This window comes from Catharus ustulatus, chromosome 13, assembly GCF_009819885.2.
Source record: "Catharus ustulatus isolate bCatUst1 chromosome 13, bCatUst1.pri.v2, whole genome shotgun sequence".
Lineage (NCBI taxonomy): Eukaryota > Metazoa > Chordata > Aves > Passeriformes > Turdidae > Catharus > Catharus ustulatus.
Window position 1 is genome coordinate 12324984 of NC_046233.1, and position 27986 is coordinate 12352969.

The following is a 27986-nucleotide window of genomic DNA, read 5'->3' on the forward strand; positions in this document are numbered from 1 at the left end:
ACTGTATGTTATACTGGAGCTTGTGTTCACGAGAGGCATCAGATCATAACAATCAATAGAATACACTTCACATTGGCAATAGCTTTGTTTTCAGTCATTTACGTACAATAAGGTTTAATAATGGGGGGTTTTAATTCATTTTTTTCTTTTTTTTTCTTTTTTTTTCATACAAAATCTGCTACGGAAAACAGACGTTCCCCTTAGAACGATGCTTTCCCTCAGCTGTCTCTGTGTCTGGGATTTGACGGATGTGTGAAGCTCAAACTGATTGTCTCTGTTTTCCCCTCTCCAGTGATCTCAGCCTCATTTCTGCCCTTCCTCCCAGTGCAGTCCATGGGGGCCTGGATGCCTGAGACAGCACACTGCATGTGGATGTGGTGGCCACGCTGCCCAAAGTTTACCCAAGCAGCTAATCTGCATTTTTAAGCGACAGCTGCCAACACAACAGAACAAAATGCTTCAACCTCTAAAGTCTGCAAGCAGGATGGTTTTTTTGTGCCCCATTATAGTTTTGGCTGTGCTAGAACTTATACAGAAATTTTTACCAAAATTGTGTTGCAGTTATCACCCCTTGCTAGTGCAGGATTGCCTTCCCTAAAGTTTTTTCCCAACAGTTTATCTGACCTAGGTTGTCTGGTTTGAGGAACCATAGTGTAGTTGGGAGAGGGGCTTTTTTTTAAATAAATCTTTCATGGTAGGGAGAAGAATGAAAGAATTGTGTCAAAATAATCACCATCTTGGGCATATTAAAATCCCATATTACGGCTACATTTTTGCTTTGTTCCTCGCCCTCGCAATCTTTTCCCCCTTCCTAGCAACTTTGGTATGGAAGATAGATGGAGCCAATCCAAGAGGGCTGTTGAGTACATTTCCCCTCTCCTTGTTTTGAAGGCAGCTTTTCTTACAGGGTAGCCATTGCAAATGACAGCACAAAAACACGCAGTCAGAGGGGTTGAGGCTTTTTGTGGAAAACAAAATAAATATGACTTTGTGTCTGATTTTAAAAATTACAGTTTAATAAAGATGCCCTTTTCTTTCTTTCTTTTTCTTTTTCTTTTTTTTTTTCCCTTTTCCTTTTTTTTTTTTTTTTTTTTTTTTGGCTTTTTTTCTTCTTTTTTTCCCTATCCCAAACAAAGTCCGCAATAGAAATCCAGCATGTCTGGCTTCCAGTGAGCCAATTCCATCCTGGGAGGCTGCTTATATCTCTTTACAATATTCACAGTAATAACAAAGAGAGAAAGGAAAGCCAGTTCCAAGCCTTCTCCTTCAGCTTCTGCCATCTTTTGCTTCCTGCTGGACCATTAAGTATCGAACAGGTGAGTTCTTTTTTCTTATACCTGAGGGGGCAAAGTGCATTACAGGCACCACTACACATTTCTGCAGAAGACCCATCATTTGTAAGGTTTTAGTCCAGCTTTAGGAGTTAAGCCACATGGGAGCAAAGGTCTCCTTTTGCCATCCCTACATTCTCCTCTTGGCAGAATATTGTCTTACTTGGGTGGGTGTCATCTTAGGCAAAGTCCCATGTTCTTAATATCTGGATGGGTCTCTTGGTCATCAGGTTTTATCCCATGGCTGTAACCATGCTGGATGGGTGTGGGTGTCCAAATGAGATGCTGGAAGATGGGTGGATGGGGGTAGGTGTTGGTAGGATGTGTCCAGAGTGGCTGAAAGGGGGCAAATGCCCCATGGGTGCCATGTGGCTGGCAAGGGCAGCAGCGCTGAAGGGAGACGACTTCTCCTGCATGCACTTGGACAGTTCCTCAAAACACTCAGAGCCTTTCTTGCTTTTCTTTGATTTGTTGGACATTTTCCTATTCCTGGTCTGAATTCCTTCCTTTTTCATGGTCAGAGGCCTGTTCACCTGCAAGAAATGAGAAAATCAGGCTCATGCAGACAAAATGACCTTATTGTGCAAAAATGAAAATATTTGGACAGCCCCCATGTGTTTTTCCTGGATGGAGACCTTTTTCTGGCCAAAAAAAATGGTGTTTCTCTCTGCAGAACTTGTTTATATTGATTTGTTTAATAAAACCACACACACAAAAAACCCCTAGACATGAAAAACAAATTCAACTGAATTTGGCAGCTGATGACTCTCTTTCCCGTAGGCTTACCCCCAGTCCTCAATTTCCTAATAGAAGATCAAACTGGGAGGCACATGCTGACCCAAATTCAGTCCTGAGACATGAGCAACCAGTAACCTCTGTTACAGTGTAAATAATGTTCCAATGTATCAAGTGTTCCTGCTTAGGATTAATTATTAAAAAAAAAAAATAATAAAATAATACAACAAAACCTTAGATACAATTATTTTTTTACAAATCAAAATGAAGATAGCCCATCAGGATTAATTTTTGCACAGAGCCCATCCCAAGTGGCCTCTGTTTCTGGAGGGAAAAGGCTCACAAAACCCACTTAGTTAAAACCAAGTGTTTTTAAAACCAGCTCTGTTTTGCCTGGTTTGCCCAAGCGTTAGAAGCCAAGCTAATACATTGTAATGTCACTGAACTTAGCATCACTATGCTGACAAAGAACGGCTGTCACTTCCCAGGGGAACCTTAGAGACAGGGAAGGAATAAAACAACAACCAAACCCCTGAAACCAATAAAAGCCTAGTGTACACCATGCAGTTAAGACATCAATCCACACCAGGCAAGCAGCGACACATGAGATGAGTAAATACTCACATTGTGCAATTTATAGTAGAGTCCGCAGGCATTACAAACTGGGTCCCCGTTTGCATTGCGTCGCCATAAGGTCGTGGTGGTTGTCTGACAGTTGGCACAACAAGTCCCTGCTCTCCTGGCCGCTGACTAACCAAAAGAAAAAGAAAATTAAAATGTATCACCAGGTGGAAGGAGATCATAAGTAAGGTCAAACTAGACTCAACATTTAGTTTGGGTAGAACCTGTTACTAAGATTTTGCAGAGCATCTGGGCTGGAGGAAAGCTGCTGTCAGTTTTCAGTTTTAATGGTTTTGTTTAGATTTAAATATTCTCCTATGAAAAATTTCAAACTCCATGGCACTCTGTGTGCAAGGGAATTAAGGAGAGAAACAATGAATCTCCAATTCCACAAATAAAAATTTTAGAGGGGCGAAAAATAATCTTGACTTTTTAAAAATTTCCCTTTGCAAGATTCTAAAATGCGTGAAGAAAATCCATTTGCCTTTTTGTTTAATGACCAGTTTAGTCTGTGCCACTGTTGGGACTGGGTTTGAAAACAGGGAAATCTTTAAGAATGTGATTTTTACCCCAACCCTGGCCCTTGAAAGATGGGCACAAAAGAAAATGAACCACATTACTTAGCTGGGTGCAGTATTTATCAGAGCCATCACTGACAATTCAGTTTGCATTTACAAGTGAAAGGGAGAAAACAAAACCGGCTCCAACTTTCTTTAAATATTTAGCAAACCAAATTTCATGCCTTGCAGCAATGATTCCGCTGACCCCCGTCTGCCGCCTCTGTCCCTACTTAGTTCCTTGGCTGACAAGCCCTCAAACAACTCTTAAAATTAAACAAAACCACCAAAAATCCACCACCCTTTCCTAAAACTATTGTTCTGCTGAAACCAAGGTGAGGGGAAAGAAAAAAGCCCAAACATTGACCCACCTCCCAAAACAAGAACAGGAAAAGTAGAACAACAGGCACCCGTGATTCCTGGACAGGCTCTTGTCTAGCAGACCCCACGATAAAGCGTTCTTTGTGCATGGACACTGATGTACAAAGTATTGTGGACAGACTAACTGCACCACATATTTTGGGAAGTTATTTTGTATTAGAATCCTTCAGCCCTGCCTCTAGAAGTGGTCAAAACACCAGGTCCATTTTGTACTAATGAATTCTTAAATTAGAGTTTACTTCCTAAAGCGCATCAATCGCGGTCGTTCCCTGGGGCCTTGCTCCCTGGATATTTCTGCAATTAGCCATGGAGAGCCATGGGGTGAGGCAGCAGCAAAGCTCACAGTAATGCACAGGGCATCTCCGTGAGCACAGGGCCAGTCCAGGGCAGTGGGATTCCCAGAGAACTCCGTGTGCTTCCCTGCCTGCCAGCCCCAGTGGGGAGCAGGCACCGCTGGAAGCGCAGCTCGGCCTGCTCAAAGAGGAGCACAGGGTTCTGTTCTCACTTGCTCCTGATTTATGCCACGGCCCTCTGTAACTTTCCCAAAGCTGATGGACAGTTCAGCAGCTCTAGGCAAGAATCAGGCCCTCGGAGACTCATATATTTCGGTGCCTTACTCGCCTGTGAGAACAGGCCAAAGGCAGAAAGACGGGGTACCCCCTACTGCAAATGCACTCATGCAACCCAAACACAATTAATGCCAGACGTCCAAACGCTGACATTATTAATACGATCACTTGGCTATTGCATGGCAGATGAACAAATTCCCAAAGATGGCCACCTCCTCTCCCCCACAAACAAGCAAACTACAGTGGAAAAAGGGGCAATAAACAAAGCTGTAAATCAATTAAAACTAAACAAAACATTTAAACATCTAAACACTAAAAGAAAATCTCTCCAGTGCCCCCCAAACCCGGCACAGTGAGCCAAGTGTAACAGTCTCCCAACTCACTGAAGGTGGAGACCTGTGTTTGCATATTTGAGATGGCTTACTGATACTCAGCTATGCTGCTTAACTCTATGGCCTGTCCCATTCAGTCTGGAAAGCACTTGAGCTTGAGAGACGATAATGTTACACTGTTGTCTTAACATTTTTCTATATGTCAGTCACTTTAGAAGGCAAGTCATTAAGAAGCTTGCATAGCTGAAATACTGACTCAGGACAGAAATCTTCTATATCCCATCCCAGTCTTAGAACAGTAATGCCAGTTTTCTGCTCGCTAAACCTCATTGATATTTGCAAACGAATAGCTAGGAGACTTAGGCACCATAAATCAAAAAGCTCCAAAAAAATATATTTATTATTCTTAGCATTTTACGCATTATTTGTGGAGTAGAGTGTATTAGAAATTTCAAAACAGCAAGCATGACTGGCAAGGCTTGCCTATAGAAACTCTCTAAAGCTTTTAGAGTCAGGAAACAGATACACAAAGTTTCATTATCTTTAACGTACAGATATCCGGATAGGAAACTACTACCAGGAGCTTAGAAAGGACTTTTTTTTTTTCATCAGTCAAATGAAAATACAAAGTATAGGTGACTCCATGGAAAAATAATAGGATTTTTTTTTAACAGTAGGGGATTGTCTGGGGAGGGAACCAATATTAATATTGCCAGAGAATATAAGAGTGAAAATTACTTCATGGCTTTTATACAAATAATTTTCAAGTAGGGAGCAGTAGCTTTGACTCATCTGATTTGTTTTGCTTTTCTGGAGCTGGAACTTTTTTTTAGTACATGGTGGAGGACATTCATGCTCATAACCCTTTCACTCCCAGTGTGTGCCCAAACAGTCCCAAGAGGCCAAGTAAACGAGGAATTAAATTAAAAGCTGTCATCTGAGGACAAACGGGGAGAAGGACACAGATATCCCCCATGCATTGTGAGCGGCAGGGAGGCTGGGGACAGAGGCAGGCTCGGTGGTCCTGCCGGGATGGGGGCGGAGGGGGAGATGTGCCCCGAGGCACGGCAGTGACCTCGCCGTGACTGACCCCCGTGTACTGTACAGCTCGGCTCCACGCAGGGGCTGAGCGGAGAGGAGGCACGACTGACTCGTGCCTGTGTGTGGTCCCGTTGCCTTATTTATCCCCAAACCCAGGAGAAATAAAGACACCTACCAGCCTTCGCTTAGGTTTAATGAGAGGTCGGTTTTGACCGTTCATTTTGTGGTAGAGCCCGCAGGCGTTGCACAGGTAATGCCCGGTGCCGTCTCTTCTCCAGAGAGGGGTAGCAGTGGCTCCACAGTTCACACACTCCCTGCCTTCTAAATGGAAACATGAAGAAAACAGGTTTCTTTCTTTAAAAGCAAATTCACAAAATCTTTTCGCATTGTCCTTTACGCGTTTTTCAGAAGTCAACACAGAGTGTTAATTCTGTTAATTAAGCACAGCCAGACAGCAGTGACATCTACAGTACAGGCAGCAAGGAGCTCAGTGTTCCAAGAACTCCGAGGCTCCAGTATTTTATGTTATGATCAGGAATAGGCAGCACTCTCTGCAAAGTGAGAAAGAGTGACACTCTTATTGTGTCAGATGGAAGTTATCGCTTCAGCAAGGAGAACTCCCTCAGTCTTCACTGGGCACCGCTCCCCTCCCGGATCTATTGCACTCCGGTGGTGAAATCCTGTGTTCCCCTGCCACAAAAACACCCATGCACGTGCACACAAACACACACACCTGCAAACACACAACACCTTAAAGAGAGAGTCAGAGGAAGAGGTTTTCTAGAAATAAGTCTAAGCAAAAAGGCCTCCAATTCTGCACTTTCTTTTTTGTAGCAAATGCTACAGTATGAGAAAGTAGAGCCGAGCAGACTGGGAATGGATACAGAATACCAGGGTCTCAGTTATGATTTTTGTTCTAAAGACATAAAAATGCTGTTAATGCTGTTCTCTTTGAGAAAGTTCAGCTTCACTGGACATTACTGCAAAAAACAGGCTTGAGTGCTTTTCTGTTTCTGTGATTTTTCAACAATCCAGTTTGGATTTGGTAGGGAGGAGTTTTCCTTCATTATCAGTTTTAGTACAATGTGGTAAACATAGCACTGTAGAATGGCTGCATTAAATAAAACACAACATGTAACTCCTATATATCTGTTTCTGCATCAGGAAGCTTCCTGCTAAAAGTTCACTTGCCTTGGATGGTTTGAGGGCACGTCTGCTTAATATAGAAATCTCTCTTAATACTGTTCATGCAAATCTTACAGTATTTAACTGGAAAGGAAATTCTTTTTGCTAATAACTGAAGCAGGCCGTGTTGAGTGCAGCGGGGCTTGTGTCTGCTTTAATCTAAGTAGTGGGTAGCTTTTAAACAACACAGTCTAGAGTAAGAAATGAGGGGAGCTCTGCGGCACTGCATTTGTAGCTTTTGTCCCTCCTAGGGCAGGAAGCTGCAGGAGTCGTCCTGTCGTGAGTCTTAGTTTTCCTACAAAAACACTGAGTGGTCACGAACTTTCCTCAGTTCCTTGCACTGGGAGCTCCCTTACAGAGGGGGGGAAAAAAAAAAGAAAAAAAAAAAAGAAAAAAAAGAAGAAAAAAAAAAAGAGGCACACAAAAAACAAAAGAAAAAAGGTCCTTGCTCCCCTCATCTAAAAATCATTGGCAGCTATGGGACAAAAATTTTTTAAAAAGCTACTCAGGATCCCCCTGTCTTTAGAGACCTGGATCCTGAACCAGTTTCCAAACTCAGGAGGTTTGGGCTACCAATTGCCTGTAGTTTCTCTTCTATGCACAATGTAAAAATGCATACACATAGTAGCAACTGCCTGGAAGTAACGGCAGAGAAAGAATGTATTTTTCTCCTCCGAGGAATCATTTGAAACTGTACTGATGAGCTTGTAAAATAGCTGGTATTTTGTTGCAAAACTCATAAGAGATCACATTTCTAAATTATTGTCTACTTAAATAAAAACATGTAGTGTATTTATAAGCAAATATGTTCAATGGAATACATATGCAAATGCCTATAGGGCCATTTATTTTTAAAGGGCTGTCCAAATTCAGCCCCAATATATTGCAGTTAATTTCCTTCCATTGGTGAGAATATTAAACCAAGAAGGTCAGTAGAATTACACAAATTCTCATAGTTTGTGTCTAGTTGTATAGCTACTGTGATTTCAAAGTGGGGTCAAAACTTTGTTCATCGCCTGACTTACAGATTTAGGACTGCACTTTTAGAAGAAGTGCAAGGAAGGGTTGTGAAGATGGGAAAGGTCTGCAGGCAGTCCTTTGGAAGCAGAGACATGTATGTCTGATTCAGGGTAAAAAAATGGGGAGGGGGAGTATTTTCTAGTTAAAGTTAGGCTGGAGTAAGTTAGCAGTGACTAGACACCTTAGTCTTTTGCACTGGTATGTAAACTATATTTGAACTTTTGCTCTTGTTAAACGCGAAGGGGAAAAGGCCCTTTGCGATCTGAAGGGGACAGGCCAGGGAAGTTTCGCTTTCATCTTGCACTGGGGCTTTGGGTGGTGTTAATGGAGAGACGTGGAAATTATGGAGGGAGAAATACCTATCGCTGGAAAGCCCCCATGTGTCATCCATGGGGGTTTCCCTGGCTTGAGGGAGCAGGGTCGAGCCTGAGCCCCTCGGGAGCCTGAGGCCTGCTTTTCTCCGATGAAAAGGGTTCGGGTTTCTTTCTCCATATAAATCCCTCTTTGTACAAGGCGGTCTGCTGGCTCAGACTGCCCTGGTCCCGTGCCCCGCGGCCCCTTCGAGCGTGCATTGGCACCCACGGGAGCCCCGTCCAAGCTGCATCTCCTACTTTTAAAAACCCAGAAAAGCAGAACCAAGCAGTCACCTGTCCCTCTGTCCCGAAGAGAGCCAACACAAGCACCCAGCCTCGCAGCAGCCCGCGCTCTCACCCCAACAAGCCGGCACAGCCACCCAGCACCCGCTCGAAGCCCCGGGACACTGCAGGAAGGCCACGGGCTGCGACACTTACCCGAGCAGGACCTGGCCTTGCTCCGCGGCTTGGGGGTGAAGCTGGACGCGGGGCCCCCCAGAAAGCTGCCCGGGTGGAAGAGGCTGCTGCTGTAGTCGTGGGCCGCCGGCACGTAGGAGGGGTAGGTGGGGATGGGGTGGTGGGTTGAGGGCTGTGCCCCCATGCTGGTGAGGCTGCTTCTGAGCGGGCTGGCGCTCTCCATCTTCATGCCCTCCGACAGCGACACTTGGTACTTGATGCTGTCTTTGTCCTCCTGCCGAGCCCCGGCGGAGGAAGAAGGGGAGGCGGCGCTGGTGGAGTTGGGGTCTGGGGACACTTCCTTGGGAGGGGTCGGGGGGAAGCCGAAGAGGTGAGAGCCGGAGTGCGAGGCCGGGGTGAGCGAAGACACGGAGGCGGTGCTGGAGGTGCTGCTGCCCGGGTACACCGAGATGGCCCCAGGCGCTCCGGCCGCCGAGGGGTGAAGGGGTGTCTTGGTGAAGGGGCTGACGGTCCAGGGGTTGTGGTGATGGGCAGACAGTGCCGCCTTGCTGCTGTCCAGCCAAGGGATCCCGGGGCTGTGGATAAGATGAGGCCGGCACATTTGACTCCCGGTCAGGCGGGCTGTAGAAAGACAAGAGCGTTTGGGGTCAGTGTGGGGCGGCTCAGCCCGGAGCGGCTCGGGGAAGAGCCCAGCTCCCTGGGGTTGGGCAGCTCCTCGCTGTGCGGGCAGCCACAGGACAGGCGGCCACGGGAGAGGCTTCACAACCCCGGGAATAGGAGCATCAACCCCTTCGCCCTGTCCCATCTGAGAGAGCATCCAGCCCGGCCACAAGGAGCAAGGGGAGCAGGAGAGGGACTCAGACAATCCCTTTCCTCCCACCCCATTCCTGGGAAAATGCAAGCAAACCCCTTTCAGCTTAATCTTTCTGAGCTGCCGTAATGCTCTCTCTTCGGTTCCTAAAAACACCCCGAAATAAAATCCATCGCCGGTTTGAGTCAGTTTGTATTTTGCATCCGGGAAGTAGCCGTGTCTGAGAAGATTTTTGGCCCGTGCGCACACTGTTTCCCCTTCCTCTCTCACCTCCCCCCTTTCTTTCCCTCCCCTCCGCTAGTCCTTGGTTATCCCTAGGGTTAAAATCCACCCGTGCCTGCCTGTCTATCCTGTTTTCGATCTCCTTCTGCCCGGCTCCGACACGCCGAAGCGGCCCCGAGAGAAACTTCTCACCCCCGCGCAGGACACCCGCGGCTCGTTCGGAGGGGCCCGGAGCGCTGCCGAGACGGCGGGGAAGGGGCCGGGGTGCTGATTTACCGTGTGCCTGGCTGTAGGAGACCCTGGCCCGGGCATGGGCGGAATTGGCGTAGTAAGGGTTGCCCTGGGAGTCCAGGTGGTTGAAGAAAACGTCGACTTCATCCGGAGGTAGGAGCTGCGCTGGTTCCATGTAGTTGTGAGCCAGCCCGGGGTGGTGGCTGTCGGGGTGCTGCCCGTTGAGCACGGCGTGGTGGGCCATCCAGCGAGGCTGATCCGTGGCCACCTCCATGGCCTTGGGGCTCCCCTCTCACCCACCCCCAGGCCAGGAGCGAGCGGCGCTCGGTGGGGGCGGGGAGTGCTGCTCGGGGGGTCGCTTTTGGCGCTGCCTGGTGGGTTTTGAGAGATTGGAGTGGCTTTTCTTAGAAAGAAAACCGCCGAGTGACTGGAGCGCGCCCTCCGAGGCGTGGGAGAGGACCCCTGAAGTCAGCGTGTCCCTGTGTCAACAGGAGGGTAGCGGAGGCAGGTCCCGAGAAGCGCCAGGGCAGCACCTGTAGGGAGAGACGGGAGGGTTTATCAGCTCGGCGGCCCGGGGTGCGCTGCTCGACGGGCCGGCTCCCGGCCGGCTTCTTTTCCCGGAGGTACATGGATGGGGAGGGGGAAGTAGAGCCCCTCCTCCCTTCCAAAAATATCCTGTCCCCAAAACTCCTTGCCTTGCTCTCTTCCCTGCTCATTGCCCCACAAAATAAACAGAGATACATTTCAAGCTCTTAACTAAAAGCAAAGAGGCAAAAAGAAAGGAAAAAAGAGAAAAAAAAAAAAAAAGTAAAAAGCTTCGTTCCCCCCCCACCCCTCCCCGCTAGAAACGTCAATAGGAGTTTTTCCAGCTGGCTTCAAAAGCGGGGTGAAAAAGGAAGAACGGCAGAACTAATATAGCGTAGTTCTACCAAGAACTCCAACTGACACAAAAGGAAAAGGAGGGGGAGAAATAGGGAGGGGGTAGAGAAGAGTGGAGAGAAGGGTGTTTAGAGAAAGCAGCGAGTGCGCCCTGGCAGTGGCGCGGCGACCCCCCCGCGCCCCACACTTACCCGGCGCGGGAGGCTGGGTGGCGATGAATGCCGGCGTGCAGGATGCGAGTGCAGCAAAGAGGGGGAGATCGGAGGGGGAATTTAAAAAGCGAAGAGGGAGAGGAGGGGGGAAAGGCAGAGCGAGCGCGGGAGGAGCAGAGGAGGTTGGATGGAGGGTGTTACTCAGATGGCAAAGCCGCTGCTCTGGCCGACTCGGTCCCATCCCCGCGCATCCTATATGAGCGCTGGCGCCAGCTGGCCGCGGCGCCGCAGACGGGCCGGGGCGCGCAGGGCCGGCGGCCGGGCCAGCCAATCCCGCCGCCCCACACCGCCCCCAACCGCACCCCCGGCCCCAAACGGAGCCGGCCCGGGGGGGTGGGGGGGAGAGCGGCAGACCCCCTCCTCCGCCCCTCTTCCCCTGCTCGCAGCATCTCGCCCGGCAGCGCCGTGGGGGCTTTCCCCGCCCGGGCGCTGCACGCCCCTGCGGGGCGGGGATGCCAGAATAGAGGGGGTCCCGCCGGGGAGTGCGGGGATGCGGAGAGGGGAGAGGGGGGGCCGAACGGAGATGGAGTGCGGGAAGGGCTCGGCGATGGGGCCGACCCCGCCGAGTGCTGCCCCGCCGCCGAGCCGGGACTTTCAGCGCCGCCGCCGGGATGCCCGGGGCTGGAAACCGGCACCGGGGAGATAAAGATGCTAAAATCCCTTAAATCAGGCACAGCAGCGCGCGGCCAAGAGCCGGGCAAACCTCAGCCTGGTCACATTAAGTTTGAAACAACTGTCTGAATCGGGAAAAAAAAAATTAAAAACAAATAATTGCGAGGCTCCGAGCCGACCCCGGAGACCGACGGGACGAGCAGGGCCCGGACAGCGGCGCCGCACTGGGACGCAGGACGGACCCTGCCCGCTCTCCGACCCGCAGTGCTCGGGCCGGACCCCGGCCGGGGTTGGCTGGCGACCCTGGGCCCGGGGAGCCGAGCAGAGCCAGCCCGGGGCACAAGGACGGGGTACAGCCTTCCCGGTGGGGCCGCTGCGACATCGCTAACCCATTTTTTCCCCCCAGTCTCATAATTTTCCTTAAAGTAATTAATAACAAGAACCAAACATCACAGTTTTAATATTCACAGTTACTCGTGTAGTTTGGGGCGGGGAGCGGAGGTGCATCCCGAATCAACAGGCGTTTTCTGCGGAGTTTGTGGTGCAGTTCAGCGGCAGTAACCGGGGCGCCGGTCTGGCTTCGCCACCCGCGAAGGTGCGGATAAAACCGGTCCGCCTTTGGGGCGGAAAATAATAATAATGGGAAAGGCACAAACAACTCCCCGGAGCGCGGCCGGGCTCTGCTGCAGGTCCCGTTTCCCAGGCGCTCCTGCCCCGTTCCTCAACCGCTGCTTTCGGGGAAAAAGGGAAACGCTGATGGCAATCCTTCAACCCTCCTCCTAGCTGGGCGCGGGGCGAGGACACTGTCCCTGCCCGGGGATCGTGGCGGGGAGCAGCCCCTCCGCTCGCCGGGCAGCGGCTGCGGCTCCAGCCCGACGGCGCGGCCGGGGCGGGGGGCGCGGGAGCGGCCGGGGCCGTGCGGGCTCGCACCGGGCCCCACCGGGGGCTGCGGGAGGGGGGAGCGGGACGGCCCCGAGGATGCTGCTGCTGCTGCTGCCCCCCGGGCCGCCCCGCGGCGGGCAGCGCTGGGGGCTGGGAGCTGGAGCCGGCCTCCCCCGGCCCGACCGCCCCAGTCACTACGACGCCGGGGCTCTGACGTCACCCGTCACTGCCAAATTCGCCAGGAAATGAACTTTTAAAAAATAATAATAACAATAATAATAATAATAATAATAATGACAGTAATAATAATAAAACTCCTTTTCCTCGCGGCGGAGCACGTCTGGTCAGAGCGAGATGGGGTTCTCCTCTCTCACTATTGCCCCACCACCACTCGTTGTCCCCCTGTAACCTTCCCCCGGCGGACCCTCAACGCAGCCCCCCCGGGGTGAACCCACAGCGCAGCCCGGCGGGGCGGGGGAGCCGGGGCCGTACTGGGGGAGCTAAAGGTTGGGACAGGGGGAGGCGATTACGCTTCCCCCCCTCCCCCTCCTCATGCTCTCCTCTGACGCCTCCTCCACCCAAAGCCCGGGTGTCCCGCTCCTCCCGGCCCCCTGACCTCGGGGCTGCGCGGTGGCGCCGGGACCGCGGCGCCCCTCGCCCCCTCCTGCCGCTGCGGGGGGGTCGCAAGCGGTGGGGCTGGGCAGCTGCTCCTCCGGCGGCTGCCGGGCGCGGAAGGGGCGGTGGAGCCGGCTTCTCCCGGGACGGGCTGGTTGGTCCGGGCAGGCCGGGGACAAGCCCGGTTGGGCCGGGCTTGGTGGGAGAGGGGCAGGAGTTCGGGAGGGTAAATGCCCCCCGCTCTGCGGTGCGTGCCCGGGAGTCTTAGTCCGGTGGTGTCCGGAAGGAAAGGGAAACAAAGTAAAAATTAAAAAAAAAAAAAAAAATTAAAAAGGGAAAGTTAAAAGGCAGAGAGAAAACCAAGATAGCTTTCTAAAAATCCGGCTTCTCTCTCCGAAGCGATTTCTTTCTACATACACCAAAATCATCCAAGTATCACCCGAAAATGGATTTTTTAATGTTTTGAAAGAAAGGTGATTATAAAATAGACTCGGGCCGTCAGGTAGATTCCCTGGACGCCTCGTTCTACTCCCCGCCGGAGGCGGCCGGGGCCGGGGTGCGCCGTGCCCGGGGAGTCCCGGCCGGCGGAGCAGGGCGGCGGTCAGCCGGCATCACCCGGGCCTCGCCGGCTCCTGCTCCCGACCGCCAGCGAAATCCAGCTGCTGGCTACATGCTTATTAATTAATTTGGATGTTTTAATTACTGCCCTCTTGCCATCAGCACGGGGACGCGATTTTTGGGGGATTTTTTTTGGGGGGGGGAATGGGGTGGGCTGTTTGTTTTAGGCAGGTGATAAAATCGCAGTTAACGAGCTGATAATTCGTTCGTGTTTGTTTTAAAAGACAAATTGTAAAGATTAATCAGTCGGCTTGATTTATGGCGAGGCAGACCCCGGCGCTGCCCGGCCGGGGCTCCCTGAAGCCCCTGTCTCGGGTTACCCGAGGCCCGGCAGGCGAAGGAAAACAAAAGCGGCGAGCGGGTGGCGGCGGCTCGGGCCGCGCCGCCTCGGGACCGGCTTCCCCGGCGCCCGCCCCACCTCCGGCCCGGGGGTCCGGCTACCAACTCCCCGCCGCAGGGTGCTCTCCTCCTGCGGCCGGCGCCTCTCCTCGCACCCACCTCTCGCCTGCTGCAACCCCTCCCATTTAAACCCTTTGTAAAATAAATGACCCCTCCAGCAGGGATGAAAGATTTCTGTTGAGAGACTAGCTGAGCTGGGAGACTTCCTAGCCGGCTGGCTCGCAGTATGTTGGTTTACTTTGTTCTATATTTTATATATATATATATATTTTTTTTTTAATTTCTGACGTGTCCCGTCCCTGCTGTCTGGGTCTAGCGAACCGGGTGCCGGCTCTGGTCTCGGCCGCTCAACGCCCCGGCGACACGGCTGAGGTTTTTAATTGAATTAATTCACCCACCGGGAGCAGCAGCGAACTGCGCTGGCTTCTCGAGTCGAGCAGCTTAGCTCCGCTCCGCAGCCCGCCGCTCACACGGCTGGTTAAGCAGCTCTTCCCTCAATTTTCTGCCAAAGCTTCCCAGGAGAGGGTCCGGCCGGGCCCCACTCCTTCACCCCGCGCCTGCCAACCTCCTTTTACCTCCTTTCCCCCCTTCTTGCCTCGGGCACTACGAGCTCCGTTTTGTTAACTTTATTTTTTATTATTGCTCTTGCAATTTATTTTTCTCTTTTAATAAAGGAGCTTTCCCAGATCTGGAAGCACAACTGGTTATTTTGATTTGATTGACAAGTGATGTCATATCGTTAAAGGAAGGGGGAGACGACAACATGTTTTAGCAACAGTTAGTAGTGCCATGTGATGGAGTTGACACCTATTCTTGGGCAGAGGAGAAGGCACAAAACAAATAAGCCGGCGCCGCACACGGGCCATTTATTTACATGTCCGGAGAGGGGATTCTTCTTCTTTTTTTCCCTCTTCATTCTGGGTGTTTGAATCTGGAAAAATTGTACCCGAGAAGAGCCCGCAGACCCCAGGGCACGTTCCTGCAGACACCCCTTCCTGGGGTGCCCCCGGGGCCCCCCGAGCCAACACAGACCGGGGGGTCGCGACCTGCCAGCACTGCCCCGCTGCCTCCCCGAGGTGCAGCCCACAGACGCGAGCAGGGAGGGCAGGAAAACTCCGAGAAAAGAAAGAACAAGGAGAGAAGTGCTCAGTGCTTCGCACCGCGCGGGGCCGCGGCGCTCCCGGTGCCGGCGGGCGATGTCCTAGCCCCGGGCGAGCTGGGGAAGGCGGCTGCTGGCCGGCGGGGAGGGGGCTGGGAGGGCCCTTTGTGGGCGTCCCGCCCCGCCGCAGGTTGGGCATCGGCTCTGCAGGAAGGAGCCCCGGACAGCCGGTCCCGGCGAGCAGACCCCCCACCCGGGGGTTTATTTACTTAGATTTTTTGGGGGAGAGAAAGTTCTTGCTTTCTACCTTAAAAAAAAAAAAATCTCGATGTTTTCTGCCCTCTGGTCTTTGCTTTTTCTTCTCTCCCGGCTCCCCCGTTCTGCCTTACTAGTACGTATTAATGGCTCCTGATGGGGTTATAAAGTGACACAGTTACCACGTAACCACAAGACCCTCACTTAAACTGCATTAAGGAAAATAAAAATAAAAAAAAAAAGAAGCGCGAGAGATACGACTAGGGGAATAAATCACGGAAAAATTAATTTTTTGCTTGTTTTTGTAAACACGCTATCCCCCATCCCGCAGGGGATTTCTGCGGGGTATGTACTCCACCGTGGGAACCCTCGGTCCCAGTCTCGCTCCTGACACGCTCCCGCACACGCCTTCACCTGCGTTTATCCGCAATTTGCCTGGTGCCCGCAGCCCCCCGGCTCGCTAGGCTGCAAAATAAATGGGAGGAAAACCCTCAAGCAGACCCCAGCCTGCCCACAAAACCGCCTTTTGTGTAAGTTCCCGAAGAGAAATGCATGCGTGGGGAAGGCAGAGGTTGCACACACGCAGCTTAAATCCAGAAAAAGGTATAATTTTCTTTTTCAGGCGCTGCCAGGAAAGATTTCGTTTGTAGGATCTCTCTTTAATTTAATGTATTTTTCTTTCTTTCAAGGTTATTTCGGGAGCAGCTGTTGTAGGAGGGAGGAACGAGGCCGAACCCGCAGGTTTGATTTGTTTCTCCTCAGGCAAAACTTTGCTGGGGAGAGCCCGACCCGGCGCGGTGAACGGGACTCGACTGACGCCCGGCAGCGGCGGTGCCCTGCGAGCAGCGGGGCTGAGCCAGGCCGGAGCTTTGACTTCCGAGGAAAAAATATTTGCGTTTAATAAAGATGCTCCGTGCGCCGGGGAGGAACAATCCCCGCGACCGAAACTCGCACCCCCTTAGTGAAATCGCTTTTCTTATTGAAATTGCATCAAATCCAGGCAGGCTTCGCTCCTGGACGCTTCTCTTTATTTTTTTTTTTTCTTGCCTTCCAGCCTGAGCACCCCAAAGCAAAAGGAGGATAAAGAGGGGAACTTTGCACATACAAAAATAGAAGAAAAAAAAAAAAGGCGAAGGGGTGAAAGAGTCGGCGGAGAGGAGCGGCCGTGTCCCCGATGTGCCTGGGTAATTTTAAATCATGCAAAGCCCCGTAAAGCTGCCGCACGGGACTGGGACGGGAGGACTCCCCGGCAGGCAGGTGCAGAGAGAGCGGGGCCGGGCCCTGCCGGCTTTCGGGGCAGAACAAACCCTCGCATCTTTCTTTTTTTTTTTTTTTTTTTAATGCCCAAATCTGCTAACAAAGAGAGAGAGGAGATAGGATGTAGCTGCGGGGAGGGGATGCAGGGCTCTCTGCACACCCTGTCTCGGGGAAATCTCTGCCTGGCCGCCCTGGGTGAAATGCAAGTTTCCAAGATGGAGATTTAAATAATCACCCCAGTGACAATGGGAAGGAAAAAAAAATAAAACCAGCCAATCTCAGATCCAAGCACGGCCCGGCGGGGTGCGGTGCGGGGAGAGCCCCGCCGCGGGCAGAGCCGGGGGAGCCCCGCGGTGCCCCCGGGCCGACGGCACCGGGCTCAGCCCGGCCGGCTGGGGGGCGGCAGCCCGGGAGGTCCGGCCGCACCGGGGACATTTTTTTCGTTCTTTACAAACGCTGCCAGATTTTTCCCTGGGGAAAACCGCCCCGAGAGAAGCGCTCCCGCAACGGGACCCGCACCTCGGTGCCGGCAGGGCCGCGCAGAGCCGCGCTGCCGCGGCCCCTTACCTTGCCTCTCGCCTGTCCTCGTTTTTCTTTCACTTCTCCGCACGGTGCATGGGAAGCGTCAGTTGTGCTGCTCGCGGGGCCGCTCCGCGGGCTGGGAGGGGTCCGGCCGGCAGAGCCTCCCCGCCTGCCGGGACGGGAGCGGCGCGGCTGCCGCGGGCGGAGGGTGCGCGCAGCCCGGCGGAGGGGCTGCCGCCGTGCGCGCTGCTCAAAACTGGCAGCAGTTTCTAGCTGAGCCCTTTTTTTTTCCTCCCTTCCCTCCTTCCCCCCTTCCCTTCCTCCCTCCTCCCTCCCTCTCCTTTCCTCTCTCCCTTCTTTCCCTCCCCTTCTCTCTCTCACTCTCCTGCATTCACGGATGGCACGGCGAGCCACTGTGTATTTATGTACATAATACGGCAGCTCGTCCCCTCCACTTCATTTGCATCATTACAATATCTGTACAAGCACATCACATTGTCTGTTGCTTGCACCTTTTGTTACGGTTGCTGTCACAGTCTACGCGACTTGACTTTCATATTTTAAATGAATTGATATTATACCAACAACACGCACTCACATCCCAGGCGCTGGGAAAGCGGGCTCCGGCTGGGCGGGCGCCGCAGCCCCAGCCTCTCCGAGCCTCCCGCTTCTTCCTCTGATCCCAAGGAAGGTGGGCTGGGGGGAGCCGCTTCGTAGGATCAATTATTCCTATAAATTACTCCTAATCGTGTTAATTCTCTTTCCCTCTCTAATGAAGGAAATGCTTTGGGAGTCTTGGATTTTTTTTTTCCATTTTTGTATAACCTCATGTTTCTTCTCACACCTTTCCCTTCCAAACTGAGCCTTTCGGGCTATGCACCTGCACCTAAGTGAGACAGCGGAGAAGCTGGAAGAGGCACAAGCAGATATTACGCGACGAGTCGTTGTTATAGCTAGGAAAGAGACGGTAAAATACGCATTTCGTAGAGCACTAAGAAATCCAGACAGAACGAATGTTTTCGGAAATGTTTGCGCGCCCCAGCCCTGGCTTGGCAGCGCTCACCTGCCGGGTGTTTTCCAGCCGGGGGTGTGTGTGCGGGGCTGGGGGCTTCCCTCGCCCGCTGCCTGCCTGGGGTGCCGGGGCCGCGTCCAGGCGACTCGGGGGGCGCGGCGAGATTGTCCAGAGGGGGGCACAGCCGGGACCCCCGCCCGAGGCTGCAGGAAAACCATATTAATACAGAAACAAAGGCCGGACCGTCCGGTGGCGGCCCTGCGGGAGATGGGGGAACGAAATACGGTTCGGGAAGGGAAGGAGAAAAGTTTCGCGGGAGAGGAATTATCATCATAATGGAGGTAAAAATGTGAGCAGGGAAAAGAGGGGGGGGATCCTATTCTGCTGGCATTTTCTGTCTGTCTTTGTGATATGGTTCGGGGGAAAAAGGGTCCTTGATATGCGGCAGATAATTCTTATCAGCCCCACGCAGCCCATTTCCAAAGTAAGTGTTTTAATTACTCCTCCTATATTACCCTTCATCCTCTGAGAGAAGATACATCACCAGATTTATGCAGGGGAAAAATACAAAAGAATGTGGTATTAAAATACATACATCCATATATCCCTTCTTTTTTCCCTTGTGCCCAGGAAGAGGGAGACGCTGCCGGCAGCCGCGTCCTGGGATCGCCCTGCACGGAACGACTCCGAACGAGGAACTGTCGCTCAGGCGGAAAAACTACGGGGAAAGTGGGGTTTGAAGGCTGCAGATTTTTCCCCAAGCAGGGTCAGACGGGGGTGTGCGAGCCGGGGGCTCAGGGGGCTGAGACCGGAGCGGCGTCCACCCGAGCCTCGCCGCGCTGTCCCGGGACAGCCCGGGTCACCCCTCCACGTGCCACCGGGGACACTGGGGGTCCGAGGGGCAGGGAGTCAGGATTGTCCCCTCATGCCCGCTGGAAGAGAAGGATATTTTTCTTTCCTGTTAAGCTTTCGTACTAAAGATGTCATCTGAAAGTCTGGGAGGAAGGGGGACCGTGCTCTGCTCTCTTTCACGGTAACAACCATATCATATTGAAAAATATGATAGACAGTGGGGGAAGATTTCCTCCCCCATTAAAAAAAAAAAAAAGAAAAAAGAAAAAAAAAAAAACCCCAACCTTTTCAATATTGATTCAACCAAAAAAAAAAAAAATAAAGAGGGAGAGAATTTTAAAAGAGAAGAAGCAGCACCAGCAGCAAGGAGAATATAGGCTCAGCAGCTCTCCAGGTTCGCTTCCTTATTATTACTATCCAGGGGTAATTTTTCATCTCTGCTAGCTAATCTTTGTTCCTTGTGAAGATAATGAATAGCCCAATCCTTATCTCCTGGGCTCCTGGAGGCTGCTGGAGAATGGGGTTGAACAGGGTTGAAAATTGGTTCCAAAGTGCTGCTGAATAAATGGTGTTCCTTATCTCTCGCTTCCAGATTATCGGAACCCTTTCAAAACTCACACAACAAATACAGCCACCGCATCTAATGCATCATTTACCAGAGCAGATCTCCGCGTTTGATCGGCAGATAGGCAAAATCTATGTATTCCTTGCTTTACTTAGTATGCATGGATGCGGGGCTGCTGTGCACGAGGGTTGCCCCCAGCCGGGCCTGGGACACCCCCGAGGCTCTTCGCACACACGGATCTTTGCTGTGGATTCCGTGGAGTGACAGGAGGGTCCCTGCCCATCCCCGATCCAGGGGAGCAGGGTGGGACAACAGCTCACCGTGCAAGGTGCTGCCACACAGCACGCCTGGAAATTTGGGGTTGCTCTGCTGAGTCACAGGCGGATTTGCAGGGAAGGGAGAAGAGTTGTGAACATCATCCTGGGCACCCCAGGCACCTGCTTGCACTCACATCCACTCCTGCACCCACAGACACCTTCACGTGCATCGACGGGCAGTCACTGCTCCAGGAGTGATGAAGTGCATGGCAGCACCTCTGTCCCCACCCAGAAAGCCACGTTCAGGTTCAGTTGTGTCCCAGTCCTGCCCCAGCCCTCAGGAGCTCAGGGTCAGCTGGGTCAATCTAGTAAAACCTCCCAGTGCTCCCCCAGCTCGTTCCCCCCAAACCTTGGCCATGGAGCCCTGCCAGTCCCTTGGGTCCTCCACGGCTGGGCTGGCTGCCAGCCCTCACTGGGTGCTGGGTGATCCCTCCACCTCCCAGCCACAGGCAGAACAGGGCACCTGAGGCAGACCAAATTTGGGAGGCAATTGGTGATTCTGAGGGTGAAAATAAACCTTACAGAAAGGGAGTTATTTGCTCCTAGAGTTAGTGTGAAGTCTGTGCCTTCCAGCTCAGGGCAGTATCAGATTTTCTTTCTTTCTCTCTTCCCCTCCTTCTCTACTTCTCTCTTTATTTCTTGTTTCTTATTCTCTCCTTATTTTTCCCCCTCCCTCCCCCCCCCACCCCGCAGTCTATCTACATAACAGTAAATGCCTCCCAGTCTGGGTGTGCAGCCCCCAGCTCCAGAACACGAGATCCCCCCAGCCCAGAGCCAGGGACAGATGTCCCTTTGGCTCACCCAACCCTTCTTTCCTCTGACAGCACCTGAGCTTGTGCCCTGCAGCCAGACAAGGAGATATTTTATTCTGCACCACATCACTTATCATAGCACTGCCCTGGACCCCCAGGCCAGGAGGACAGCAGGATTTTGGGACACCCACAGTCTCTGGTTCCCTCTACCTGTCCAGCAAAGCTCATCTCGTCCCTGCCTGGACAGAGAGAGAAACTTTCATGGGATGTTGAGGCAAGCAGCAACCCCTGCCCGCACTGGAGAGTTTTGCAAATGCTCAACTTGTACTAATTTTGTATGGCTGTATTCACAGTTGTTCTCTGTAAAAAATGGACCTGTGTTAGTTTATTAATAACCTAAACATTACGCATTAAAGACCTATGAGTGACACAAGATGACAAAAAGCTGTATTTTTCCAATATACACAAGCACACATTTAATAACCTTCTATTGCATCTCAGCTAGGCCTTCTCTCTGATGGTTCCCATGGCAACTGAGATAAAAAAGCAGCCATTTTCCATATCTCTATGAAAGTCTATTATATTGCAGGATTAGTTCATCTTCTGCTAAGGTCAAACACAAAGTCATACAACCTGAAATATTTAGAATCCATGTACATTCATTTTTTTATATGCCCTTTCATTTTCCACAAAAGACTGGGCTCCTCCGAGGTTTTATTCCCCAGAAAATGCTAAGCAAAGCAATAAAAAAATCATGATTAGCAGCTGATGAAAAGTTCAATTTTTTTTTTTTTCTCTCTCTCTTTTTTAATTTTTTTTCCTCTCTCTCTCTTTTTTTTTTTCCCCTTTAAAAAAAACCCCACTATTGTTGGGCAGATAGTGCCTTCCCCATTTATCTCTATCAGCAGCCGTGATTGCAGCCGATACCTGCCGCCTAATTGGGCTGGGAGCGATTCGCAGGCGGACGGCGGCACCTTCTGGCAGCGGCGGGTGAGAACGGGAGCCGGGACAGTTCAGCATCCTCCGGGGGCCGGGACAGCTCCGTGTCCCCACTCAGCATCCTCCGGGGGCCGGGACAGCTCCGTGTCCCCACTCAGCATCCTCCGGGGGCCGGGACAGCTCCGTGTCCCTGCTCAGCATCCTCCGGGGGCCAGGACAGCTCCGTGTCCCTGCTCAGCATCCTCCGGGGGCCGGGACAGCTCCGTGTCCCTGCTCAGCATCCTCCGGGGGCCGGGACAGCTCTGTGTCCCACTCAGCATCCTCCGGGGGCCGGGACAGCTCCGTGTCCCTGCGCAGCATCCTCCGGGGGCCGGGACAGCTCCGTGTCCCTGCTCAGCATCCTCCGGGGGCCGGGACAGCTCCGTGTCCCTGCTCAGCATCCTCCGGGGGCCGGGACAGCTCCGTGTCCCTGCTCAGCATCCTCCGGGGGCCGGGACAGCTCTGTGTCCCACTCAGCATCCTCCGGGAGGGGACAGCTCCGTGTCCCCACTCAGCATCCTCCGGGAGGGGACAGCTCCGTGTCCCCACTCAGCATCATCCAGCTCCGGCTGGTCCCCACGGGGGTACCCCAGGGGTGTCCCGGGCCGGCACCGCTCAAATCTGCTCTAATCGAAATAATTAATAGAATCCCGCTGCGGGCTTGAACACTCCAGAGTCTGTATCTACTTCTTTCCGTGGTGATTAAACGTTTTTATTTAGTAGTGCAAATGTGTTCCCAAAGCCTTTCACCTGCAGGTTACAGGTTTGCAGGAAAAAAAAAAAAAAAAAAAAGTTATACATATCTGAGAGGCTCCTGTGAGGCCTGATCTCGGCAGGAAAGAGAAGTCACTTTTCTTTTTTTATGAAGGAGTTGGCAACGTAATTCAACCGCGTATTGGTGACACCTCGAAATGCAATAAAATAAAACATGGGCAGCCTTCAGACAGTTTGAATGGTGACAAACATGTTATCACCCACACCATGAAGAACTACTGCTCACTCTTTTTCCAAGGTCACTCCTGAAAACCTGGGAAACCAGGGCAGAGAACTTGTGCATGTGGCCATTCACACTTGTGGCTTTGTTCACAGATATCTGCTGCAACGTGACATTTATTCCAACCCCCTTTAATGTGGAAAAACAGACACTCTGGAAATACATGGAAACAGGCAGAAGCTCGAGGGTGGCAAAAGGATGGAAGAATTTTTTCTTTCTTTCTTTCTTTTCCCCATCCCTCCATCCCCAGGAGGCCCCACAGGGATGTCCCAGTGTCCCCAGTCACTGTTGGAGCAGCTCAGGAGGGGCCAGGTGGGGGATTTAGCAGGGATGGTGCATTCCCTGGATGTGTTCTACACCTGCTGCAGAGATGTGCAATGGGACTGGGAGACAGGAGCTGGTGTGGGCAAAGCCAAATCCCAGCCTGACCCTCCCTTCCCCCTCTGCCTCAGCTTCCCCCAGCCTGGGTGAGAGCAAGGAGGTGTTGCCAGGGTGGGCACATGCCCAAGGGTGCAGGCAGGTGCTGCACAGCAGCTGCCAGAGCCATGCCCACCTTCTGAAAGCAGGGAGCAGCCCCTGCTCTCAGCATCACACCTGGCAGAGGATGCCAAGGTGGCTTCCCCAGCTGGGGACCCACTAACCCAGGGCACCTGTGCACCCATAAAAGCCCACACCTTCACCTTCCCTTTGCTTCCTTTGCTCTCTGCTTCTTTCTGCTCTTCTGAGGAGGGAGTGGATGGCTGCATTTTTAGGGCTAATACAAACCTATATATTTTAAACTTTGGATCCTAGGATTTGGACGTTTGGTGGTTTGTGTCCTGAGCTAAATATTTGAAGGAGGAATTTAGCACATCACCAAATTCAGGTGGGTTTCTTTTTTAAGTCTTATGGTTTCTTTTCTCCCTACTTCATCCTTGCCCTCCTGCTCAGCAGCTGCCATGGTGGTTTTCCTGAGGTCCGTAGTGCTGAGAAAGCCTTTAGAAATCTGTAGGTAATTGTGTCCTTCAGCTAAGAAACTGCATTCCCTTGAGTACAGTGTTAGCTCCCTCTTCCTGAGGTGGTGGTGTTGGTCTTTTCTCACAGCTCTGGCTCTCTTTGATAGCTGCTGCTGTGACAGGTAGGGGCTGAGCTGCCCCAGTGCTGGTAGTGTGGGTGTCATGGAGGGGCTGTGAGTGTTCCTGTCCATCCAGCAAGGGGATGTTTGTGTGCTGGTGTCCACTGGGGCTTCTGGGAGCTGGAACTGCTGGGTGCCATGCTGAGTGCTGTTCAAACTCAGAAAAATGGGGAAAACAAACAAGTCTCCTTTGGGCTGCAAATACTATTCAGATTATTTCCAGTGGCCAGTTAGTGCTGGAGAGCCTGGAGGATGTGGGGCTGCTGGCTTTTTGCAGGAGCAGGGTGGCTGTTTGTGCTGGGAGAAAGGGGCTCCCTCCACCCCCAGGGGCCTGGGAGGCTTGGCAGTGCCAAGGGGTGGCTCTCTGCTCCCCTCCCTAGTGAGCCAAATGCCTTGTGGTTCACTCAGGGCCATGCTGAAACGCCCCAGTTTGGCCCCTGGTTGTTTTTGTGTCTCTCAGTGACATCTGGTGCATTGCTGTGAGTTCCCAGAAAGAGGCCCTGATGGAGGATGTCAGGGTAGGAAGAAAGGAGCTGACCTTGCTATTAAAAGGCAACAGAAATGGAAATGTTGCAGGCTGTTTCTAGCAGGCATGTCTGGGAAGAAAATCTCCTTGCTCTGTTCCATCAGGCCCTCATGGGCAGCTTTTCTTTGCTAATTGCTCACTTGATACTGCACTGGAGATGCTTAATTTATCCTCGTCCCCATTGTATGCCTGGAAAGATCTGGTGGCATTTTAGAGGGATTTCAGCCCTACTGATCCCCCATGACTGTACGTTTCTGGTGTTATAGTGACACCAACAGCCTCGATGCTCTAGGATCAAAGATGTTGGTCTTGAATGGCAAGAGTTTGTGCCCCAATCTTGCTTTGAGTCCTAAGCAATCCTGTTGAATCCACTTCAGCAACCCCAGCAACATCTCTTTGAAGAGGGAATTTCTGGCAAATCTCTGATCCCTGCCCTGAGCAGGGTCCAGTGGAGGAAGGAACCCTTGCCATTGTGTGGCTGTTCCTTGTGATGTGGGAGAAGTTGAGTAATTATTGAGATTAGCAAGAATAAGCTTTGCTTACAGTTTCAGATGAATGAATGTTTTAAACTCTCTTGGCTTTTTGGCAGAAGTCAAATGTGGCATCAGTGTAACATCTGTAACCATTATCTGGGGGGTGGAAGACTAACCTTTCTTGATGCAAGGCATGAACTTGATTTAAAGGGCTTTCCTTCAATTTTGTTGCCCAGTGCTGAGTGATGCTGGTGGGTGATGCTGTGGGAAGCAGGGGCTGCTCTGCCTGCCTGGAAGGGAAGGGGAGGAGGGAGGACAGTGTGATAGGCTGTGCTGGATGTTTGGAGAACGAGGAATGTGAAATGTGGCTGGGGGTTGACCTGTGTGCTAGAGGACAGCGTGGGTATGGTGACAACAGGCAGCCATTTAGGGTGATTTCTCGATTATAAGCTGCACCATTTTGACTAAAATTTTGGTCCAAACCCAAAGTGTGGCTTATAATCAGGTGCGGCTTATATATGGACAAAGAATGAAAAGTTGCTGTCCTAGTTTGGAGGACAGGTGTCTGCTGAGAAAGGCAGGAACTTCTCTTTGAAATGGAGAATGTAAACTCCCTCTCTCCAAATTATTATAATTTTGAAATCAAGGGGTTTTCAGACAAAAATATGGGAATTAGGAATAACAGTTCTTTACTAGGGAAATTAAAATAGAAATACAGTACTACAAAGAAACAAACTGCAAACCCTGACACAGTCAGAGTACAACCTGACACCCTGTCAGGCAGGGTGTTGGCAGCAGTCCCATTCCATGGTGGCTGCATCCTCCTGCAGTGACAGATGTGGTTCAGTTGGAGCAGTGCTCCTGTACAAGGTGCAGTTTCCCTCTGGAGGTCCAGTGGTGATGTGGAGAAATCCAGTTTTCCTTTGGAGTCCAGTGGAGAAAGGGGTTCCCTTAGTGTCCCAAAACCTCTGTTTTTATCTTGGTAAGAAATGTTGGGCTCTTCCCCCTGGCTGGAGCAACTTCCAATGGGATGCAGTAATTTTATCAGTCCCACAGTGGGACTCAATGGCCAGTGGCAGAAAATGACTCCCTGGAGGAAGGATGGGTTGTGAAAAGATAAAGAACAATGCCCTGCCTGGTTTCAATGGATGGCCCATTAGCAGAATATCTGCCGTGGAGATAAGGATCACTGCCCCCACCCTCAACAGATGCTGATAGAACAGATACCTTTTATCACACTCTGTATTGTAATGTGCGGCTTATAATCAGGTGCGGCTTATGTATGGACAAAGAATGAAAAGTTGCTGGCACCCAGAAGTGCGGCTTATACTCAGTGCAGCTTATAATCGTGAAATTACTGTACAGATGATCCCTGCTGGCCACAGAGCCATCATCTTCCTGCTCCCTAAGCCTCCTTTGAGCTGTCTTACAGCCTATCTCCAAAAACCCAACAGCACCTCAGCAGCAAAGGCATCAATCATCCCACGAGCCACCTACCTGTGCCCCAGTGCATGGGGCTTTGCCCTGGGAAGTGCAGGCCTGCAGTGAGCTGACAGCCAGAGGGTGGGTGGTACAGGGGGCTTGGTGGCTGCCACCAGAGCCAAGGGTTTAAATGAGTGAGGCCAGGAGCACAGGCAGCTGCTCCTGACTTCAGCCCCAGTGCCTCTGTTGCTCACACCAATGCTCTCCAGCCACTGCCTGTGGCCGTGTCAGTGGTGCTGCCAACAGCTGTCCCACCAGGACCACAGCAGTGGGAAGCATCCGTGGAGCAGCTTCCAGGAGCCATGAGCACAGAGCAGGGACAGCCAAAGGCTTTCTGAGCTCTGCCTTCAAATGCTTTTTGATGATGAAAGTGGCTTTTGTGAAATATCATCACAAGCTCTGTGGTGCTGGGCATGGGTGGGCACTGCCTGGGCTGGTGGCCTGTGCTGCTGTGGCCAAAGTTGGGCAATGGGGTCAGGGTGCCCCAAATGGAGAAGGGGGTGGGCTCTGCTCTGGGGTTTCTCCATCCTCAGTGCATTTATTCTGTACTGGGGTGAAAGCATCAGCTTCACCACTGTTTTCACTCCATGTGTTGGTCTTGGTCTGTTCTTAATAGTGACAAATCCCTGAGCAGAAGAGTACCTAATGACTTTGTTTTCCAGCCCACACAGAGGGGAGATGGCATTTAAGAGACCTCAGGGGCCTGGCCTAGGGCTTGCTGGAATAAATCAGCCTGGTGATTTATTCAAAGTGAACCCCATGTGTGTTGGAAGGAGGTTTTGTTTGCTGGGCCAGAAAAAGTGGAACACAGCCCGAGAGCAGTGCAGGAGCCCAGCTCACCTGCCACACTCAGGCAAATGGCACACGAAGGGGCTGAGCCTCATCCCTCAAAGCCCCTGCACACCTGAGCCACTCAAAGGGAGCTGCTCCAGCTCTGCACAGCCACCAGTCAGGTTGGTGGGTGGATGCCAGAGGGTCTCCAGGAAGGTCCTCTCCCCTTCAGAGACTGAGAGAGCTGATGCTGGGAGGCAGAGCACGTTGCCTTTGACTATTGTGGGCTCTTAAGAGCTACTGGAGCAGCTGGCTGGGCCACTGTGGGGACAGGATACGGCAGCAGGGGATGTTGGAGCTGCTCCACCAGCCAGCTCCTCTGCTGTGGGGATGTGTAATGCACACCAGCACAGCACACTGTGCAGAGTGTGTGACTGTGGATGCAGTATTTATTTAGGTGTTGAAGGTGAAATGAATCTCTGCCATTTCCCTCTGGGCTGAATCTTCACCTGCTCTCCCAGCTGAAAGGGAACACTGCTTCTCTGCACCATGGGAACATCCTCCCAGCTCAGCAGGATGTTTGCTGGATTTTGGGAGTGAAGCCCTTTTCCCTCCACACCCCCTAATGCCAGCACTCACTCCCCTAACCCCCTCCTCACCCACTTTTCCCTTGTTTCCAAAGGCTGGTGGGGCTGCTGCTGCTCTGCCCCTTTCCCTTGTTTTTCCCAACTGTTTTGGAGCCCAGTGGGTGGCTTGGGACAGAAACCTGCCCAGTTCATGAAAGCCATAGAAGCACTTCCTGTGGGGCTGATAAAAGCAGGGTGGTGTTTTTCCCTTTTTTTTTTTTTTTGACCAGAACCCAAAATAGCCCTTTCCAATGCAACAGATACATCACCACCAAGTCACCTCAGTGCAGTAACTGCAAATCCTTCTGGACAAAGATGCTTGATGCTCTGGAGGCAGCCAGGCTGCTGCTCCTCCCCAGCATGAGCAG

General features: G+C 52.0%; 1 protein-coding gene across 2 annotated transcripts; it reads right to left on the minus strand.

Moving 5' to 3' along the window:
* Nucleotides 1-1053: 1053 nt before the first annotated feature.
* On the minus strand, nt 1054-17335 carry GATA2 (GATA binding protein 2). 2 transcript variants are annotated; one of them, XM_033071864.2, is made up of 6 exons: nt 17202-17335; nt 9852-10339; nt 8564-9163; nt 5743-5888; nt 2691-2816; nt 1054-1864 (listed from the first exon to the last, which is right to left on the minus strand). In XM_033071864.2, exons 2-6 carry the CDS (start codon nt 10078-10080, stop codon nt 1565-1567), a joined length of 1401 nt encoding a protein of 466 aa, XP_032927755.1. In that variant the 5' UTR covers nt 10081-10339; nt 17202-17335; the 3' UTR covers nt 1054-1564. The 2 variants fall into 2 exon arrangements, with proteins under 2 accessions (XP_032927755.1, XP_032927754.1); XM_033071863.2 differs by lacking the exon at nt 17202-17335 and adding an exon at nt 10877-11077.
* Between the last annotated feature and the right edge of the window lie 10651 nt (nt 17336-27986).

Coding starts and splice junctions, on each gene's coding strand:
- GATA2 (XM_033071864.2), bottom strand. CDS start 10,080: ATGGAGGTGGCCACGGATCAGCCTCGCTGGATGGCCCACCACGCCGTG. Junction 2,817..5,742: donor TTAAACCTAAGCGAAGGCTG/GTAGGTGTCTTT, acceptor TCTTTTGGTTAG/TCAGCGGCCAGGAGAGCAGG. Junction 1,865..2,690: donor TCTACTATAAATTGCACAAT/GTGAGTATTTAC, acceptor CATTTCTTGCAG/GTGAACAGGCCTCTGACCAT.